Source organism: Eumetopias jubatus, unplaced genomic scaffold (genome assembly GCF_037043125.1).
Source record: "Eumetopias jubatus isolate StellerSeaLion01/CBP00866 unplaced genomic scaffold, mEumJub1_p1.0 scaffold_7, whole genome shotgun sequence".
NCBI lineage: Eukaryota > Metazoa > Chordata > Mammalia > Carnivora > Otariidae > Eumetopias > Eumetopias jubatus.
This window is the reverse complement of record NW_028274813.1, coordinates 12,547,228-12,569,539: the sequence shown is the minus strand read 5'-3', so window position 1 is coordinate 12,569,539 and position 22,312 is coordinate 12,547,228. Positions and strand designations below refer to the sequence as shown.

At 38.7% G+C, this 22,312-nt stretch overlaps 1 protein-coding gene across 1 annotated transcript in view; it reads right to left on the bottom strand.

Moving 5' to 3' along the window:
* Window positions 1-495: 495 nt before the first annotated feature.
* Window positions 496-22,312, bottom strand: part of CATSPERB (catsper channel auxiliary subunit beta) — a 106,804-nt gene continuing 84,987 nt past the window's right edge. The window contains exons 19-26 of the mRNA XM_028102368.2: window positions 17,369-17,508; window positions 14,958-15,155; window positions 14,055-14,165; window positions 9,785-9,895; window positions 8,346-8,481; window positions 6,990-7,090; window positions 6,017-6,091; window positions 496-711 (exon numbers count right to left, since the gene is read on the bottom strand). Of these exons, the coding sequence (XP_027958169.1) occupies window positions 496-711; window positions 6,017-6,091; window positions 6,990-7,090; window positions 8,346-8,481; window positions 9,785-9,895; window positions 14,055-14,165; window positions 14,958-15,155; window positions 17,369-17,508 (1,088 nt within the window). The remainder of the gene's footprint in view (window positions 712-6,016; window positions 6,092-6,989; window positions 7,091-8,345; window positions 8,482-9,784; window positions 9,896-14,054; window positions 14,166-14,957; window positions 15,156-17,368; window positions 17,509-22,312) is intronic.

Sequence of the window (22,312 nt, the reverse complement as noted above, 5' to 3'; positions counted from 1 at the left end):
TTCAAGAAACCCAAATAGCTTTCTCTTTAATTCCCATGAAGCTCTGCCAGCACACTTGCAGATGAGCCTCCCCGACACCTGCCTTTCTCTGGCATGACTGCATTCTACCCATGTTCTTTCTTGAACAGAGCAAGGCTCGGGTGTCCTGATCCCACAGCATGGGCTCTAGTCAATAAAAGCCAAAAAATACCAAAACCCCATTCCAAGCTAAAAAATACAGAAAATGCAGTCCACACAGAGATGCTTATTCATTTTACAGTTTTGTAAAAACTTCAAGGAAAATCTTCTATGTAAGCGTTAACAGAAGACATTTTCCACATATTTAAAATAAGAAAACAGAACAGTAAACATATTTGACGAGTAGCGATTTGAGTTATAAATGGTCATCCTGAAGTATTTTTTTCTTGTTTTTATATTAACATTTAAATATATTGTTCTAGGAATTGTCTCATAAAGCCAGGACATTCAGAGAAAATTGTGATTATCACCGGTTCCCTATTCAGATTTTGATCTATGAGCCATCTGATTCATGCTGAAATTTGACAAGTTCACTTTGTTTCTCCTCATCAATTTTTGGCACATATCACTTGGGTGGATGTTACGTATTTGAAACATAAATGTTGTAAAAATTAACCCCCCCAGCGCTACAGCCGCTGCAACAGCTATGAGTGTGTGTCCTGGAAATGGCAATGGTACTTCATCAACATAAATCTGCAACAGAAAAAGCACAGTCTTTTAGTTTTCTGAATCTAGTCATTTAAGACGCTGAACTTTATATGATTTCCATTAACGGTGGAGACACTATTAATCAATTTAGCAAACTTCTGCTCAGGTACCTACAGATATTCAGCATCCACAAAGCCTAGAAACAGTCTCTGGACAATCTGGTAAGTAACCGTTTGCACGCAATACAGAACATAAATTCTATTGTCCTAGGTCTTTAACCACAGAGGTCGGCAGGATACTTAGATGGCAGGAAAACACTCTGTGTTCAATTACAGAGGAACGACAGAGTGCCATGGGAACACAGTTAGGAAATGCCTAACTGCCGAGGGTGACCAGGGAAAGCACTTCCTGAGCTGCATCTTGAAGAACAAGTGGGTTCACAGAAGACAAGGAGAAGAATGGGCATTCCAGGGAGAGGGAATAAGCATGTGCTCCTTCAAGCTGTCATCTTTTTAGAAAATCCTCTATGTGCCAACATAGGGAAACTTCTGTATATTCAAAACGCTTCCTACACCTGAATGGATAACGAATAAAAACGAGTGCCTAGAAGAGAGACAGGATTGTTGACAGAGAGGCACAGAGGTGTCTTTTTCTCTGAGACTTGAGGCTAGGATGGGTGCCATATACGTTAATTCTGGAAGTGGGGGCATATAGAGAGTAAGGTGGTTCGAGCCCAGTGACTTGGGTTTTCTCTGTGAAGTAGGAAGCTAGATCATATTTTGAGGTAGAAGAAAGTAGAGATGAGTGGAAATAGGACAGTGGAGAATGTGGGAAAATGCTAAGGATGGGTAAGCTGCTTTAGGATACAGCTCAGGTTAAAGGTACCACCATCCTCCCACTGACCAAAGGAGGTATGCCTTTTCTTTGAAACAACCCTCATATGCCATCGATTCTTTTACGATATCTCTCAGATTCATTCTTTCCTTTCCATTTTCAATCCTGCTACTGTGAGCTTTATTACCTCCCTTTGTATGAACAAACCGCTCAGCCTCCTCTCTGGGCTGTCAATCCATGTTGACATAATAACATTGCCAGATTTGTTTTTGTAAGACACCCGTCTGTCTATAAAACACCTTAAAAAAAAAAAAAAGTGAAGGGCGCCTGGGTGGCTCAGTTGGTTGGGCGACTGCCTTCGGCTCAGGTCATGATCCTGGAGTCCCAGGATCGAGTCCCGCATTGGGCTCCCCGCTCGGCGGGGAGTCTGCTTCTCCTTCTGACCCTCCCCCCTCTCATGTTCTCTCTCTCTCTATCTCATTCTCTCTCTCAAATAAATAAATAAATCTCTAAAAAAAAAAAAAAGAAAACAGAACTCTTTCTCTAAAAAAAAAAAAAAAAAGTGAAGTTGCTTTATTTGCAACGAAAATAATTTTGATGATACAGAACTGGTACTGGAAGTGGGATGTTATAAGCAGCAGAATTGAAAAGGTGGTCCTGGCTAAGTGGTGTGGAAAGCAGTGAGAAACCGTTCTTTCCCATCTGGGCAGTTAAGTATCCTAGTGGTAATGGATCAGCTGGCTTAGCCATCTCCTGTTGTACTGTAGAGCCAATGGTGTGTGCCCAATGGTACTGGAATTATTGGGAATTTGATAGAAAATGTTAGATATTGGATGTGATATTCCACTTGTGGTCTTCAGGATGGTACTACAAGAAAACAAAAATCTTCCTTCTAAGCAGGACCATCAGAGGAGTATGGATGATTAGCTTTGTTAAGAAAGATCTAATCTGTTTGTGGCCAATGAGAGAGACAATTGTATGCTATGTGTAATCACAAAAGTGAATTTTCTTTTCCATGCTGAAGTTAGAAAGAGCCAGAGGAAACAATTCATTGTAATCTTGGTCTATTTGGCTTTTGTTTGCATCTTTCCGTTCTGCTTCCTCAGTGTTGGGTATCTCCCCTCTTAGACCCCACAGCCCTCATGGCTGACAGCAGCTCTTGGGGCCACAAGCTGTTTTGTTCAATATCATCAAAAAAGAGCAAATCCATGTCTCAGCATTTGGTGCAAAAATCCTGTGATTCACTCTGACTGGACTGCTGTAGACCATGGGCTCCATCCCTGAACACCTTTTTCAAAAATGTTTAATAGCTTCTTCTTGCTGACAGGAACATTCTAAAGTTCTTATTATGAGCTTTAAGGTCTCCCACAGTTTGACCCTAACCTATCCACTTTCTCATACAGAACCTTACATTCCAGCCAAATAGATAGAAGCCGTTCAAGAGATAAGCTTGATGCTTTCTCTTACTTGTGTTTTTGCTGCTGCTGTTCCCTCCACCCAGAATGACTTCCTTACCCAATTTTTACATAAAATAAAATTTTAGTCACCTTACTAGACTCTAGAAACATCTCACTTGTTCAGTTAAGCCATCCATTATTTTTTAAGAGTAGAAGGCTGTATCACCTCTGAATTCTGTATTCGCCAGCTAAATGGCCATGTCTACAGTTCTTGAAAACAGTTTTTCTTCAAATGTTTCCCTTCCATTCTTCTTTGACTATCCAAATATTCCACACCATGTCTAAAAAAAGGTTAAACCCCAGAATCATAGAAGAGTGTCTCCTAGACACATTATCTCTTTACTGCCAAAATACTTCGACTTGTATTTCTTAAACACAAAGAATTCACTTAAATAGCCACAGTGTAATTGCCAACATCAAGGCATCAACACTGAGACAGTGCTGTTCTCTAATCTACAGGCGTTATTCAAATTTTGTCAATTACCCCAATAATGTCCTTTAAGGTGCGCAAAAATCCCCATTGTTTCAGGATACTTTCAAAAGCAGGTGTCGACAGTCCCAAGAAACTTATACTCTTTTTCTACTGTTAATGATTCTCTCCCTCGGTTAACTGTACAATCACTTCCCGTCTTTCTTTTATTTTTTTTTTTTGTGGTTCCTCCTTCATTCCAGAAGCTTTGTTTCCTTCTGTTGACACTTCTTTTCAGTCTGAAGAAATTCTTTATGTTTTTTTAAAAAGAGAAGTTCCGCCAACAGCGGATTATCTTAGTTTTCCTTCATCTGAGAGTGCTTTTATTTTTCCTTCATTCCTGAAGGATATTGTCACTGGATACAGAATTCTGGATTGGCAGTCCTTCCTCCCACGTTGGGCAACTTTCTTCTAGCTTCCATGGTTTCTGAGGAAAAATCAGCAGTCATTCAAATTATTGTTCACTTACATGGCTTTGTTGTTGCTGTTGTTTTGGCTGCTTTCAATATTTTTTTATCTTTCATTTTTAGTAGTTTGGTTATGATATGTTTAGGCAGAATCTCTATATCTTGCTCTGGATTCACTAAGCTTCTTAAATATGTAAATTTACGTCTTCACCAAATTTGGGACATTTTCAGCCTTTATTCTTTCCTCTTTTCTCCTCCCTCTCCTCCCCCTCCCTTACCCCTCCCCTCCCCTCCCCACTCCTCCTCCCACCTCCCTCTCCTCCCCCTCCCCTCCCCTCCCCACTCCTCCTCCCACCTCCCTCTCCTCCCCCTCCCTTACCCCTCCCTTACCCCTCCCCTCCCCTCCCCACTCCTCCTCCCACCTCCCTCTCCTCCCCCTCCCTTACCCCTCCCTTACCCCTCCCCTCCCCTCCCCACTCCTCCTCCCACCTCCCTCTCCTCCCCCTCCCTTACCCCTCCCTTACCCCTCCCCTCCCCTCCCCACTCCTCCTCCCACCTCCCTCTCCTCCCATTCCTCCTCCCTTTTCTCCCATTCCTCCCCCTCCTCCCCTTCATCATCCTTCTTTTTTCTGCATCAGTCCCTTTTTCTGTCCTGCATGGACTCTGGGGACCCAAAGGTCAGACTTTTGATACTATCACATAGATCCCTGAGGCCATTCTTTTTAAAGTCTTTTTTCTTCAGAGTGGATTTCTACTCGTTTGTTTTCAAATTCACTGATTTTTTTTTCTCTGCATATTTGTTCTGCTAGCAAATCTATCCAGTGATTTTTAAAATTTTAAATATTATATTTTTCAGTTCTAAAATTTCCATTTGGTTTTCTTTTTTATAGCTTCCATTTCTCTGCTGAGAATTTCTCCCTTTCCCTTTTCAGTCATTTCAAAACTCGTTTACCTTTACCTCACAGAGTCTGGTTATCATGGCTGGTTTAAAACATCTTCTGATCATTTCATTTGCCATCAATTGCTGATTGTCTTTTCTTTTGAGAATCTATTATATTTTCTTAGTTATTGGCATATTGAGTGATCTGGGATTTTATCCTGGACATTTAAGATGTTTCTGTTGTGAGACTCTGAGTCTTATTAAAAATTCTCTGGAAAATATTGGGGTTTTGTTTGTTTTAGCAGTTGGCTACACTGGTTGAGTTAAGATCAAGTTACACTTTACTCTCAGTGGTGGCTCTGGTGTCAGTTCAGTTTCAAGACTTTGGCTATGCTCTGTGTCTTTCTGGTTCCTGTGTCACTCAGGGGTTATTCCAGAACTTAAGTGGTGTTTATATTGCAGGTTTATTTTGAAGCCTTTGCTATGCTTCTTTGTTTTTGTTTTTTGAATGACTATATTTTCACCAATTTTATTTTATTTTTTAAGTTTTTATTTAAATTCCAGTTAGTTAACACACATTTACAGCAGTGCAGATCCATTACTGGGGCTGGCCTTAAGGCAGGGTCAGGATAGAAAAAGGAGAGGTGTGGGGGAAGAAGGAGGAACGGGAGAGGGAAAGAGGAAGGAAAGGATGGAGGGGAGAAAGAGAGAGAGATCTTGTTTTTGATAATGTGGTAACAGTATTTGATAATGAAGGAGTCATTAATCAATTTAATCAAATCCTCATTCCTTCTCATCCTGGTAGCCATTGTCGTTATGTGAAGAAGCATAACTGAATTATTGCACATCATGGGGTAATTTGGGGAGATTGATTTTGGTTCCCAAAACTTTCAGATCTTGATGGCTTTTGGTGTATTAAGACTCTACCATTACAATGAAGATAATCAGGAAGATTGTAATGGAAACTAAAATGTTAAAGACATATGTTTCTTTGGGGACATGGGGTGAGAGGAAATGTGGTAAAAGTCTGAAAATGAGTTAAAAATGGAAGATGGAGAGAGAACAAAAACAAATACAGGCACTTATTAAAATTTTCCCGCTACTGATGGGTACTGTTACATGTCATACACTCTACCTTCATCATTACTGACAATGTCACCCCCCTTTCTCCAGGATCCCCTGTCTCCAGGCCTTGTCCATCACACAAATTTTGCCATTTTTCTCTTTTGTGTCTCTTGCATTGACACTTGTTATGCTACTTCCCCAGCCATCACCCCATCGGTACCTTGTGCATTTACCATACCTGAAATTCTTCAACTAAGTTACAAAAAGTGACCCCCGGAACAACGGACACTCTGAAGTGAAAAAGCTCAGAGCCCTGTGGAAAAAAGGCACTTGGTCATTAGCAGCACAGACACGTATGTTCCTTTAAGTTAAAATACACACTGGAGCCACTTAACCTATAGATGTTGCAAAGAAAGATAGGATCCCCTTCCTAGGGCATCTACTTCATGTATCAAAATAAAAATGGGGGAAGAAGGACAATAACTGAAACTTGGTTTTAGAATGAAGAAATATAAGGCGCCTGGGTGGCTCAGTCATTAAGCGTCTGCCTTCGGCTCAGGTCATGGTCCCAGGGTCCTGGGATCGAGCCCCACATCGGGCTCCCTGCTCCGCGGGAAGCCTGCTTCTCCCTCTCCCACTCCCCGTGCTTGTGCTCTCTCTCTCTCACTGTGTGTCTCTCTGTCAAATAAATAAAATCTAAAAAAAAAAAAAAGAATGAAGAAATGTAAACATAAAGCCTAACATGACCTTGATAGGTAATTTGGGCTAATCCCCATATTCATGGTTTTGATATGTCCACTTGTTTTTATCAGCTTTTGTAACAATTATCTGGATTATATCAACTTCATGTGTTCTTACGGGCAGCTAGAACCAGAAGACATACCTGTGTACATTCAGATGAAGGATACCAAAACCGTTTTATTCCCTAAATTTTGGAAATACCCTTTCTACTCCATCTTGAAAAATAATCTATTAGTTTTGCCTATCAGCTCAAAAAATAGTAAGTTAATGTCAAATTCAACTTTCAGATACTTTTAGAAATAATAATATCAAGAGAAAGGGAGGAAAAATAAACACCCTCCATATACTTTAAAGATGCAATTTCTACCATTGATGGACGCTTATACTTTAAAACTTAAACCAATCTTTGTTTAGACATATATGTTTTACTTCAACTCAAAACAGGAAAAACAGAAGTTCTGTCAACTCACCTTTATACTTAAGTTGAGGCCTAAAGGATTATACACTGGAGCATTAAGACGTGGTTCTAAGTAATTTTTCAACTTTTTTACATTGTCTGGTACACTGTGTTCTAAAAGTACATGAAGTATCTTTTAAGCATACTTATAATATTTTCACATTTTGCATAAAATTTGCTACATAATCAAAGTACAATGAAGGATTTTACTCTATAACATGACTAAGTTATCCCAGACTTTTGATTCGGCTTGACTATATAGAAAATATATTTAGGGAAAATTAGGCCTTGTAGCTAACATTGCATCCCCTCAGGGACACTATCAAGAAGGATAAGACCTCTGGGGTGCCTGGGTGGCTCAATCAGTTAATAGTCTGACTTTTGACTTCAGCTCAGGTCATGATCTAAGGATTGTGAGGTCGAGCAGCACGTTGGGCTCCGAGCTGGGCATGGAGCCTGCTTAAGATTCTCTCTCTCCCTCTGCCCCTCCCCAAGTAAAAAAGATTTTATTTTATTATTTAATTATTATTTTTTTAGAAGGCTACATGTCCAGCATGGAGCCCAATGTGGGGCTTGAGCTCATGACCCTGAGATCCAGACCTAGGCTGAGATCAAGAGTCAGATGCTTAACCAACTGAGCCACCCAGACACCCGAAAGATTTTATTGTCAAGTAATCTCTACACCCAATGTGGGATTTGAATTTATAACCCCAAGATCAAGAGTCACATGCTTTACTAACTGAGCCAGCCAGGTACCCCTCATTTTTCTTATTTAATAAAGTTTCTGCATCCCTTAAATTATTTTACCATAGAATTTTGAAGAAACTTTGCTTGTAAAATTAGAAGATAGATTCTTTTTTTTTTTAAGTTTTATTTATTTAAGTAATCTCTACACCCAACGTGAGCTTGAATTCATGACCTGAGATCAAGAGTCGCATGCTCTTCGGACTGAGCCAGATTGGTGCCCCTAGAAGACAGGTTCTATAGGCTATCGGGCCATACTTTTAGAACTTCCTCTGTAATATTGCAAAAGCAGTCAAAAGAGACAACTATGTAGCACAAACTCAATCATTTTTGCCTCTCATCTACAAAATGGCTTTTCAAATATTTTACCAAAAATGCTTTTATGCCACGAAATCCAGGGCACCGAAAGTAATAATGAAATACATGGAAGCAAGAGGAGGAGAGTGAATAGCAATGTGCCAGTTGATTCAAATTCTTCTCCAAAGAGGGGTGCCTGGGTGGCTCAGTCAGTTAGGTGTCTGACTCTTGGTTGTTCCTTGTGTAAACAGATTTTATAAGCCACTTACCTAGGTAATAACAACATTAATTATAAGACAAAATAACCGTAGAAGAAAGTAAACCCTACTTAGTTTCCAGTTTTCCCTCTTATTCACTTCTGTCACGGTAACCAGATATGGAGTTTCCACTGGGATACGTCCATCCTCACTGTAAATTTCCAAAGAAACTGGATATTGTGTAACTGGAAACTTAAAACGAGGAACCTAAAGTTCAAATTCCAAGAATGAATGTCAATTTGGAAAATTCAAGACTAATTTCATTTCCTCGTAAAGGGTGAATAAATATATTTCCCCAAGAGTTTGGCCATTCTAAATGACATGCGCCTCTTAGGGTTCCTGCCTTCTCGGCCCATGAAAAACAATCTGTCTTACAGTAGAATGAACGTGAACTCCAAAAGTAATGCACAAATATTGTGGTAACAAAATTTGTAACTTTCTTTTGGCCCTTTTCAGGAATTCATTATGATGGTATTCAAACTTTTTTGGCTAACTCATATCTCATAGGGCACTGCATGAATTGGACCTTGCCCACCACCTTTCCGCCTCTCTCCCATCCAGCCATGATCTTTCAGCCACACTCATGAAGCTCAGGCTCTGGAGTCAGAGTCCAAATCTAGCTCTCTCATGTATTAATGATGTAATCTTTGGCAAATTACCTGGCTTGTCTGTGCCTCAAATTAAATGAGGCAAATCATGGAGAGTGCTTAGAGCAGTGTTTAGTAGATAGTAAAAGCTCAACAAATATTATTGCAATTCAGTGAGGGGAGAGTTGTAGGGGTATATATAACAACCTTCCTAATTCACCGCTAACGCTATGCTCGATATGGTATTAAGTGATTTTATATAAAGGATAAATATAGAGAGAGAGCGAGAGAGTCTATAATGCTATCATATAGTCTTACAAGGCCTTGAAATAGACCTACTTAAGTGCACATTTAACTTAGCTAATGCAAACACCAATATCCGTCTGATACACCTCTGAACACTTTGAGATTAACAGAATCAAATATTTGACACAGAACCCATTCTCTTAAACAATACTATACTGTCTTCTATTTTATCAATACTACCAAGCTGAGCTCCTTGATTACAAGGACTTCAACTTCTATATTCCCAGTACTGATACACATTAGATACTCAACAATTTCGGAATGAATCAATATCCATTGTAATCTAGTGTAGTGTATGACAGGTTACAAGTTGTTTTCATATAGATATAGATACACACACACACACACACACACACACACGTGTGTGTGTATCTTTATAAGAATCCTGTGAAATGGACAGTGTGGGCAAGTATTATTCTATTTTGCAGTGGTGGTTCGTTACCTTGTTTTGGAATATTTAAATCCAGATCTTCCGAGCTCTGTGCCCTGTTTAGTTCTATGTCATAATAAGACATTAGTTCCATGTCTTAACTTTCATATTTAATCAAAATGCACACTTCAGAATCTTATATTAATATGAAAGTACTTAGTCTTCAGGCAATTAAAAATTACCTTACCTTTTCTCTGCAATCTGAGAAAGCAACAGCATGTGAAAACTTCTGATCATTTGTGCAGTTACACTCCTCCCGAGTAGACATGTTAGCGCACTGCTTGAATTTACCAGATCTCTGCAAATAGAATATAGGTGACTTGCTTTTTTTGTGGCAGGACTTCTGCAAATTGAGTAAATGTTCACTAAATATTTGTTTCCCGAATGAATAAAATCCCTGAGAAGGTAAGAGGGGGGGAAAGTCCATTAATAATGGACTCAAAGTACAGTATTTCTGAATTTTGTTTCCTTGCTTGGTAATTTGATCTCAAGTATCAGCTGCTTGTCAGGTTGATGATTAACACGCATGAGACCTACAAAGCCTGTGTTATTCTGAATGCAGCACATGAGGACCACCAGACTCCCTGTTCTGGGCCCCTCCCATTGCAGACATGAAGACAGAGACCTAGAAGGAGCCAACGTGGTATGATGGGACTGTGGACTCTATGGAACCCTCTCCAAGTCTACCGTTTCAAACTGCCTTTCTTCGTGGCATTCACCAATGCCATTTAAAATCTCCATTATAACTGTCCATTTGTCATTCATTTTTTATTTGATCACTCTTGCTAGAGATTGGCTTTTGATTTTGATAATCAGCTCTATTTTTTAAAATGTTATTCTTCCTTTTACTTTTTATTTTAGGATTACATCCCCCCAGCTTCTTTTTTCTTCTTCTTCTTTTTATTGAGATAAAATTCACCATTTTAACCATTTTCAAGTGTACAATTTGGTGAGTTTTAGTACATTAGGAACGTTGTTCAATCGTCATGACTGTCTAATTCCAGAACATTTTCATCAGCCCAAATGGAAACCCTGTACCCATTGATAGTTATTCCCACTGGGGCTCCTGCTTGGTTCAGTCAATGGAACATGGGACTCTTGATCTCAGGGTTGTGAGTTCAAACCCCATTGGTGGGTGTCGAGATTACTTAAAAATAAAATCTTAAAAAAAGTAGTTACTCTTCATTTCCCCCAGCCCATCTATTCATTCTATTTTCTATCTCTATGAATTTTCCTATTCCAGACATCTTATATAAGTGGAAATATACAGTACATAGCTTTTGTGTCTGTTTTCTTTTGTTCAATACTGTTTTTGGCAGTATTGCCAAATACCGTGGTGGCCTATGGCAATACTTCATTCCTTTTTACGACTGAGTAATATTCTATCGTGTGGATATTGCCTATTTTGTTTATCCATTCATCAGTTAATGGATATTTGGTTGTTTCCCTTCTTTGGCTATTATGCATAATGCTGATATAAATTTTCTGTTTGAACATACATTTTCAATTTTGGGGGGATGTATATCTAGGAGTAAAATTGTTGGGCCATAGAGTAATTCTCTATGTTTAACTTTCTGAAGACCTGCCAAAATATTTGCTGCACCATTTCATGGTCTCCTCAGCAATGTATGAGGGTTCCAATTTCTCCACATCCTCACCAACATTTGTCATTTTCCATTAAAAATATTATTATAGGTATCCTAATGTGTATGAAGTGGTATCTCATTGTGATTTTGATTTACATTTATGTAAGGATTAATGATATTGAGCATCATTCATGGGCTTGTTGGCCATCTGTATATCTTCTCTGGAGGACTGTCTATTTAGAGACTTCATCTATTTCTGACTGGGTGGTTTGCCTCTTTGTTGTGGAGTTATAAGAGATCTTGAGATAGTCTGGATACTAGATCCTTATCAGATATATGAATTGCAAATATTGTCTCCCATTCAGTGAGTGTCTTTTCACTTTCTTGACAGTGTCCTTTCATCCACACACAGAAGTTTTTAATTGACTGGAATTGAAGAAGAATGCAATATTATAGCTAGTCGTTGCCTGGAGCAGAGCTTCTTACCCCAAAATGCAAGATTCAACAAGAAGTCAACCTCCTCATGTGTTGAGTATATAATAATATATGTACAAATATGCATTATCAGATTGTTCAATAGTCTGAAAGCACTCCTTGTGTCTGGCACTGTTCTGGGTACGAAAGATGCAGTAGAGAGTAAAATAGATTTCAAAACAACAACAACAACCCTGACTTAATGTAGTTTACCTTTTTATGAAACACAATAAATAAAACAAATGAGTAAAACCTTAAAATTGTAATAAGTGCACTGAAGAACAAGAAAGGAGAGAAGGGGGACAGGGAGTGGGTACCACTGGGGGTGGGGCTTCCAAGTCTAAATAGCATGGTCAAGGCAGCCCTCACAACAATGGTGACGTTTAAGCAAAGACCCAAAGACAGTGACAGAGTGCACCATGAACTATCTGGCAGAAGAGCATTCCAGACAGAGCAATTTCCTTGGCTTCACAGGCCCTGAGATGGAAATTCATCTGGCATATTTGAAGAACTACATGGAGGCCAGTGTGGCTGGAGTAGATAAACCCGGGGGGAAATCAGGTCAGATGGAATGCCAAGGCCAGATCATAAAGGACCTGACAGACCATTGTAAGAATTTGGCTTTAGCTCTGAATTACATGCAATGACAAGGGAGAGTTGTTGTTGTTGTTGTTGTTGTTGTTTAAGATTTTATTTATTTGACAGAGAGAGTACCTCAGGAGGAGCGGCAGGCAGAGGGTAAGGGAGAAGCAGACTCCCCACTGAGCAGGGAACCTGATGCGGTGCTCAGTCCCAGGACCCTGAGATCATGACCTGAGCTGAAGTCAGACACCTAACCGACTGAGCCACCCAGGTGCCCCATTAGCCCCTCTCCTCTTACTGCTACTTCTGGATGTGGTTTTGGAGCCAAGAACTCTAAATGGGCCCCTTTCTCCTGACCTCTCCCAGGTTCCTCTTTGGACTTCAAAGGGGATCAGTGGAGTGAGAGCATCTTTTCTCAGACGAAAGGAGCCCCCAGACCCATTTCACATGGCCAGCCCAGTGAAACGAAAGGTATCCTAAAGAAAGAAGACTATTTGATCCAACACATTTAAACTCCTACCAATGTTCCGCCTAGAAAACAACCAAACCCAGCAGCACTCTGCCTCTCTGGAGTATGGAGTGAACAAGATAGAAAGAACAGACAGAAACCATGAGGTTGAGAGGAAGAGTATGTGATGGGGTGGCTTCTTGAGGAAACCTCACAGATGCCTGTGGAATCTCTCTCCAGAAGAACACACCTGCCTACCTATAGATGTGCACAGACATTCACACCCATTCTGTATGTGCATGCATTGTGTATGTACACACACACACACCTAGAAAGAGATAAAATGCTTGTTTCTTTGGTTCAAAACTCTCCCTTGTCAGGATGCCTGGGTGGCTCAGTCGGTTAAGCGGCTGCCTTCAGCTCAGGTCTTGATCCCAGGGTGCTGGGATTGAGTCCCACATTGGGCTCCCTGCTTGGCGGGGAGCCTGCCTCTCCCTTACCCTCTGCCTGCCGCTCCTCCTGAGGTACTCTCTCTGTCAAATAAATAGTCTTAAACAACAACAACAACAACAACTCTCCCTTGTCATTGCATGTAATTCAGAGCTAAAGCCAAATTCTCACAATGGTCTGTCAGGTCCTTTATGATCTGGCCTTGGCATTCCATCTGACCTGATTTCCCCCCGGGTTTATCTACTCCAGCCACACTGGCCTCCATGTAGTTCTTCAAATATGCCAGATGAATTTCCATCTCAGGGCCTTTGAAGCCAAGGAAATTGCTCTGTCTGGAATGCTCTTCTGCCAGATAGTTCATGGTGCACTCTGTCACTGTCTTCGGGTCTTTGCTTAAACGTCACCATTGTTGTGAGGGCTGCCTTGACCATGCTATTTAGACTTGGAAGCCCCACCCCCAGTGGTACCCACTCCCTGTCCCCCTTCTCTCCTTTCTTGTTCTTCAGTGCACTTATTACAATTTTAAGGTTTTACTCATTTGTTTTATTTATTGTGTTTCATAAAAAGGTAAACTACATTAAGTCAGGGTTGTTGTTGTTGTTTTGAAATCTATTTTACTCTACTGCATCTTTTGTACCCAGAACAGTGCCAGACACTCTCCTTGCTCCTCCCCATTTATGCTCTGTGTCTCTCTTAAATAAAAAAATCTTTTAAAAAAAATGAAAGGGGGAACTAAAGGAAGAGGAGGAGGAACAGGGTAGTAGGAATAGTAATAAACACTGACATATCAGGGCAGATGGAACATTATTTTGAATGAACCTTCTCATTTAGTCCCACAGCTAGGTCCATCTGTAATTTCACTGAACGTTTTCTTGAATTCCAATAAGAACTGGTTTGTATGTTCAAAAATTATTTACCTTTGACTTAGGAAATAGATTTCTTGGTATAGGTTTGCTGGGATCCGCATGGTAAAAATTGTCTGTGAGTGGAATAGCAATTCCCATATTAGATGGAGGCCTGTAGTTTATCTGTAAGTGATTAAGCAAAGAAAACATGTAATTCATAATTATTTACTAAGTATTTAACTTAAAATTCTTGGTTTTCCAGAAAAGCATTCAAAGCAAATATTTCATTTTTAGTTCCAGGCATTCGAGTAAATTTCTATTCTCCCTGCACTCCCTACACCTTATTTTTCTGGGATTTCAACAACCTTAGCCCACGGCAATATAATTGTTTGGAACTTGTAAATAAGTGAAAAAAAATTTAGTGTGTAAAATAGCTACCATAAAGTAAATGCAAGAAAGTTTCAACACCTTATAAAAATTCTTGGTGGTGTATTTAGTAAATAAATCTTCAAGTTCGGTTGGTTGCTTTTTTTGACACAGAGAAAATCTTAAGTAATGAGTTCATCAGCAAGGAATAATAATACATGCTTTTTAAAGTGTCACAGATTCTGACAAGGCAGAAATTAAAATTGTAACTACACTGAAATGGAACCAGTAAGATGGAATTAGGGCAGGTCAACATAAAGGCCAATAACTGCATATAGCACAAAATCCCCAAGATTATGCCACCATAATACAGCATAAAATAATTTTTAAGATGGTGAGAATGAGTTACCAGGAAAAGTCATTATTTCAGGAAGTGTTGGCATTTTAGAAATAAATAATTGTCACATCCTCAAGATGACAGGAAGATTGAACCATAACTGGAGTGTTTTGTGCATCTCAGGAAAGAAATGATAAGATGGAATAGCCAGCCATCCACACAAAAATAATATATCACAGGTACCCTTAAAACAATCTGCTTAGGTTTCTTACCGGTAAAGTTTTGATCATATTAAAACCCTGACTGTCTTTGTGAACGCCGCTAATCCAGTCTTCTAGTGGGATGAGTTTACTAGGAATGTGATGCATAGATTTGAGATAACTACAGCTGTTTTTCAACGTTGGTACAACTGTTGTGACAAAGCACTCAGTAGATGCTCCCCAGACAACTAATGCCAATGAGGTTGAACCCTGAGAACATCCAAAGAAATGAAGGTTATTGAAAGTAACTGTTAAATTACTACTTCAATTTCCTTGCTGGTTATGGGTGTAGTGATCCAAAGGTGCACCAGCACCCCAATGTTTATAGCAGCAATGTCCACAATAGCCAGACTATGGAAAGAATCTAGATGTCCATCAACAGATGAATGGATAAAGAAGATGTGGTATATCTATACAATGGAATATTACTCAGCCATTGGAAAGGATGAAATCTTACCATTTACACTGACGTGGATGGAACTGGAGGGTATTATGCTGAGTGAAATAAGTCAATCAGAGAAAGACAATTATCACATAGTTTCACTTATATGAGAACTATAAGAAACAGTGCAGAGGAAGGGGATTAAGCCCCGCATCAGGCTCTGCACTCAGTGGGGAGTCTGCCTGTCCCTCTCCATCTCCCTCTGGCCATCCCCTTGTTCATGCTCTCTCTGTGTCTCTCTCAAAACAAATAAATAAAAATTTTTTTAAATGTAGAAATACTAATAACTGTGATGATGTTGTAGACTCTGGTACCTCTATCCCCATACTCTGTAGCCATTAAAAATGGTATATTTTAAAAAATTTTTACCAAAACACATTGAACCAGAATCTATGCAGGATTCTACTATTAAAGGAAATATGGTTGGGGGTGGGAGAGGCACAAATTAAGTAAGAGACAAGGAAGCAAACATAAGAATCCAAAATGTTAGACAATCTATAACACAGCTGATCTGATTTCTACAATTCAATGGCAAATGAAGAAAATTGACTAGTATCTAAAACACTTAAGAAAAAATAATCACATACCATGTGAATCTTGTTTGGCTCCCAATTCACACAAAACAACTATAAAAATATCTTTGAGAAAATTGGGGAATTTGATTATGGACTAGTTTTTGTAGGATACCAAAAAAAGAAGAAGAAGAAGAAGGAGAAGGAGGAGGAGGGGGAGGGGAAGGGGGAGGAGGAGGAGAAGAAGAAGAAGAAGAAGTTGTTTTAGGAACAACAATGGCATGATAATGGTTATACGAGAGATAATGCACATATTTTTTAGAGATGTATATTGAGTCATATAAGGAGTGAAATGACATGATGCTTGCTTTCATTCTAAAATATCTCAGACTATAAAACAAAAACCAAAAGGTTGGGGGAAGATGATAAAACACAAGTAGCAAAATCTTGACTACCGTTTGAGTACTAGGTATATGGAAACTCTACTTTGGTCTATATCTGAAAGTCTGAATGATAAAGACAATTTTGGGATATGTAGAAAAAATATTTAGTGACTCAAAAGGATTAAATCATATAGTTAAGTGGAAGGGGAAAAAATGTTTAAAGTGTATGTACAATGCTCTCCCAGTTTCAGGGAAAAAAGAAAAGAAAAATACTGTCAGTTCATAGTGATTGAGCCTTTTCCATGTGCCAGACATTTATTTATTTTTTTAAAGATTTTATTTATTTATTTGATAGACACAGCGAGAGAGGGAACACAAGCAGGGGGAGTGGGAGAGGGAGAAGCAGGCTTCCCACTGAGCAGGCAGCCCAATGTGGGGCTCGATCCCAGGACCGTGGAATCATGACCTGAGCCGAAGGCAGACACTTAAAGACTGAGCCACCCAGGCACCCCTCCACATGCCAGACGTTTAGATGCCCTACTTGAATGATCACATTGAATTCTCAGAAACTACCCTGTGAGGCAGGTATTGTCATTATCATCTCCAATTCATAGATGAGGAGACTTAGCCATAGTAAAAAGACCTTCCCAAGTTCACAGACAGCACCAAAAGTGAGATCTGTACCAGGCAGTCTTATCCAAAGCTCACTTGTTGAACCTCTGTTCTATAATGCTAAGGTTTTATTTATTTGTCAGAGAGAGAGGCAGAGAGAGAGAAAGAGAGCACAAGCAAGGGGAACTGCAGGCAGAGGGAGAGGCAGACTCCCTGCTGAGCAGCGAGCCTGATGCGGGACTCAATCCCAGGACCCCAGGATCATGACTTGAGCCGAAGGCAGATGCTTAACTGACTGAGCCACCCAGGTATCCCTCGTAATGGTTTACTGCCTTTTTGTAATGGCCCAAATGTTAAAAGTGCTTAGTCATTCTTGAAAGGTAGGATTATGTGTAATTTTCCCTTCTTTCCCTTGACTTATATTGTAAGTTTTCCATAATTAATAGACTTTTTTGTAATTAAAGAAAATCTTACTTGACGTAAAGCTTTGCTAGCTGCAGAAATTTTCATTATGTAACTATCAGTATCATCAAAAGAGCCTTCAGCTTTAACTTCCAACAAATTTGCATTTCCAACAATGACTTTCAGTAGTGGTATTTCGAGTGTTCGAACACCTACGGAAACAAGGCTAAAGGTTAAAATTAAACCATAGTGTGTCAATTATACTAAAAGAAATCTGGAAACTAAAAAAGAAAAATAATTAAATCACGAAAATTTTAAACAATTTCATAATGTCTAGCTAATCAGGATTCTAGAACAGCTACAGACTCTATTATGAAGGCTTCATAATGGCTACAAATATAGTTAGGAATTTATATGGAGTTAACTTTGATGGCTCTTGGAAAAATTTAACTTCACAAATATTTTCTCACAGAAATATTGCTCCCTTCCATTTCTCATTCTTCAGCCAAGGTCTCAAATGCATGAAAAGGTCACTTGGACAGTACTGGTCACACTGAGCTGGATGGCTTAGTGAAGAAACTGAAGGATGCATGCTCAACTTCAAGATCTATCAGCCCATGGTTGCCAAGACAAAATGAGGCAGGTAACATGACCTGTCATCAGGCCTATTTCTGCCTGCAGGCCACCTGCTTGCAATCGCTCCATACTGAGAAATTTACTAGAAAAAGAGATTTGACAGACTATGTAGTCTATCTGCCATCTTTACTAATCAGTAAATTAGGGCTGAGAAGTAGGAAATGATTTTCCTGAAGTCTCATCTACAACCGTTTCCCTTAAACCGAAGTGAGCTGGTTAGTGCTTCCTAAGCTGTCACTGGGTATTTCTGTTAGAATGCAGATTCTGATTTACCAGGGTCGTTGGGGGGGACTGAGGTTGTACATACTCCACCTTAGCTGTATTCAGGTATAACTGATGAAGAAAATTGTATATATTTAAAGTGTATAACGTGATGATTTCATATACACACACACACACACACACACACACTGTGAAATGAACACCACAATTAAATTAACACATCCACCACCTCATAGTTACTTTGCATGTGTAATGAGAACATATAAGATCTACTCTCTTAGCAGTATTATTATGATTTTTTTTTGAAAGTGGGTGGAGAGAGGAGAAGGGGAAAGGGAGAGAGAGAATCTTAAGCAAGCTCCACGTCCAGCACAGAGCCTGAAGCGGGTCTCAATGTCATGACCGTCCATTTCAGGACCCTGAGATCAGGACCTGAGCCAAAATCAAAAGTCGGATGCTTAACTTCCTGAGCCACCCAGGCACCTCCAATACAGTATTATTAACTATAGGCCCCATGGCATATGTTACATCCCCAGAACTTACTCATTTTACAATGAGAAGTTTGTATCCATTCACCAACATCTGTCCATTTTTTTCTACTCCCTAACCCCTGGCAACCAGCATTTATTCTACTCTCTATTTCTGTGAGTTAGACTTTTAAAAATTAGATTCCACATCTGAGTGAGATAATATAGTACTTATCTATCTCTATGTGGCTTATTTCATTTAGCATATCTTCCAGGTTCATCCATGTTGCTGCAAATGGCAGAATTTCCTTCTTTTTATGGCTTAATAATTATCCATCTCTCTCTCTCTCTCTCTCTCTCTCTCTCACACACACACACACACACACACCCCATGTTTTCTTTATCCATTCTTCCATCAACCGACACTTAGGCTGTTTCTGTATCTTGGCTATTATAACCTGCAATAAACATGGGAGTGCAGATATCTCTTGAGAAAGTGATTTTGTTTCCTTCAGATATATACCCAGAAGTGGGATTTCTGGATCATATGGTAGTTCTATTTTTAATTTTTTGAGGAACTTCCATACTGTTTTCCATAGTGGCTGCCCCAGTTTACATTTCCTCCAGTGGTGCACGAAGGTTCCCTTTTTGTCTACATCCTCACCAATGCTTGTCATCTCTTGTCTTTTTGATACTTGTCATTCTAACAGGTTTGAGGTGATAACTCACTGTGATTTTGATTTGCATTTTCCTCATGATTTGTGATGTTGAACACTTTCTCCTGTATTTGTTGGCTATGCATATGTCTTCTTTGAAAAATGTCTATTCAGGTTATTTGCCCGTTTTTTAATTGCATTATTTGTGGGGTTTTGTTTTTTGCTATTGAGATGCATGAGTTCCTTATACATTTTAGATATTAACTTCTTATTGGATATATGGTTTGCCCATATTTTCTCCCACTCGATAAGTTGTCTTTTCATTTTGCTGGTTTCCTTTGCTGTGCAGAAGCTTTTTAGTTTGACGTAGTCCTACTTATTTACTTGTTTTCGTTGCCTTTGATTTTTGTGTCATATCCAGAAAAGCCAGTGCCAAGACCAAAGTCAAGGATCTTTTCCCCTATGTTTTCTTCTAGGAGTTTTATGGTTTTAGGTCTTTAATCCATTTCATTAATTTTTGTGAGGGGTGTAAGATAAGGGTTCAGTTTCATTCTTTTGGATGTGATTATCCAGTTTTCCCTACGTCATTATTGAAGAGACTATCTTTTTCCCCACTGTGTGTTCTTGGCTTCCTTGTCAAATATTAATTAACCATATATGTGTGGGTTTATTTCTGAGCTCTCTATTTTACTTCATTGGGCTTTGGTTTTTATGCCAGTACCATAATGTTTTGATTAATATAGTGTTGTAATATACTTTGAAATCAGGGAGTGTGATGTCTCCAGTTTTGTTCTTCCTAAAGATTGCTTTAGCTATTCAGGGTTTCTAATGTGATATATGATACTAACATAATGAAGGGTAAAAATCATTGATCATCTACATCGCAATAAATGTAGAAAAAGCATTCGACAACATTCAACATCCATTCATGATAAAAACTCTCGACAAATTAGGTATAGAAGGAATGTATCTCAACACAATAAAGGTCATATATGACAAGACCGTAGCTAACTTCATACTCCTATGTCATCATACTCATCATACTCAATGCTTAAAACTTTGCCTCTAAGATCAGGAACAAGACAAGGATGCCTACTCTTGCTAATTCTGTTCAACATGGTACTGGAAGTCCTACCCAGAACAATTAGGCAAGAAAAAGAAATACAATGCATCCAAATCAGAAAGGAAGTAGTAAAATTGCTTCTGTTTGCAGATAACAGGATCTTATACAAAGATAAGTAAAGTTGCAGGACATAGAATCAAAACACAAAAATCAGTTGTGTTTCTATATACTAACAATGAACTATCCAAAAGAGAAATTAAGAAAACAATCTCATTTACAATAGCATCGAAAAGAATAAAATACATAGGAATAAATTTAACCAAAGAGGTAGAAGACCTGTACACTGAAAACTATGAGATATCAGTGAAAGAAATTGAAGAAGACACAAATAAATGGAAAGATATCCTGTGTTCATATATTGCAAGAATACTGTTAAAATTTTCATACCTACAGACTCAATGCAATCCATATCAATATTCCAATAGGGTTTTTCAAAGAAATAGAAAAAACAGCCCTAAAATTTGTGTGGAACCACAAAAGATTCTACACTTCTAACAAGCAGCTAGGTGCTGCTGATGTGGTTGGTCTAGGCACCCACACTTTGAGTAGCATGCACTAGGCTTTTCTTCACAAAGAGGCAATTGAGTTGATTTGATTATTACTATTTGCTTCCATCAAACTGAATGAGTAAAACTGTACCATTCAACAATGAATTTGGTATATTTTAGTATATGTGCTGCCGAAGTGAGCACTGAATTTGGTATATTTTAAAGCTGAAATATTTAGAACACTGTGGGACTTATACCAGAATATGAAGAGATAACAAAGGAACAGAGTTTTAAAAATCCAGAATGGTGAAGATGATAGGTAAATTGTTTACTGTATTCTGAAACCAGTTAAGAAAGATCGCACTATTCAAGAAGTGATATTGGAACAACTAGCTAACCACCTACAATATACCAAAGCAAAATCTACATAAATTAAAGACTTAGATGGAAAGTTAAAACTATAAAATTAAAACTCCAAAATTACTTGAAGGAAATATGGACAATTAGTCATATAATCAATGAGAAAGGATTCTAAGAGTTTCAAGAGGAAGTTTTGTGTGTTTTTTTTTTTAACAATATTTAAGTCCACAATCTTGATTGAAACAGAAAGAGTTGTCCTCCAACTTTTTTTTTTGTAATTTTCACTTGTATAAATTGTATTTGATTCTGTTTTTCAAATGAGCCTTTTTTAAAAATTGCGTTTTGTCCTTTCATTATGATTCAAAGATCTTCTTTTGTCTCTTTGAGAGTTTTACATATACCTGGTTTATAGTGTCTTTCTGATTTTTCTATTATCTCAAGGCCTTGGAGATTAAAGGTCAAGTTCTTGGGGTGCCTAGATGGGCTCAGTCAGTTAAGCCACTGACTCTTGATCTCAGGTCTTGATTTCAGGGTCATGAGTTCAAGCCCTGCATTGGGCTCCACGCTGGGTGTGGAGCCTACTTTATAAGTAAGTAAATAAGTAAGTAAGTAAGTAAATAAATAAATAAATAAATAAATAAAATGATAATAAAAATCAAGTTCTCTTTCTTATGTTAGGTCATTTTGTTACATAGTTTTAAAATATTTTCTTCAATTCATGTTCCATGGAGATTGATTTTTCCATGGAAGTCTATGTTCCCTGGATTATGGAAATATTCCTACCAAGGGTTTTAGGCTTGTCTAAGCTGGAACCCATGTGTTATAATTTCTCAGCTTGGGATTCCTACAACTGGTGTGTTTTCTCTAGGGGTTACACAGTCTTGGACTTTGGGGTTTTCACAGGAGATCCTTTTTTTCCACTTTGAGTCTCATGGAGATGATAATCCCCTGAACTCCCTCTTTGGATTGGTAGGTAGAGTTTTCATAATCCCCCTTTCATGATTTAAGCTCCCAGCTTTACTTAATCGTTTTGGTTCCAGCCTTCTACCACGAAGTATATTCTG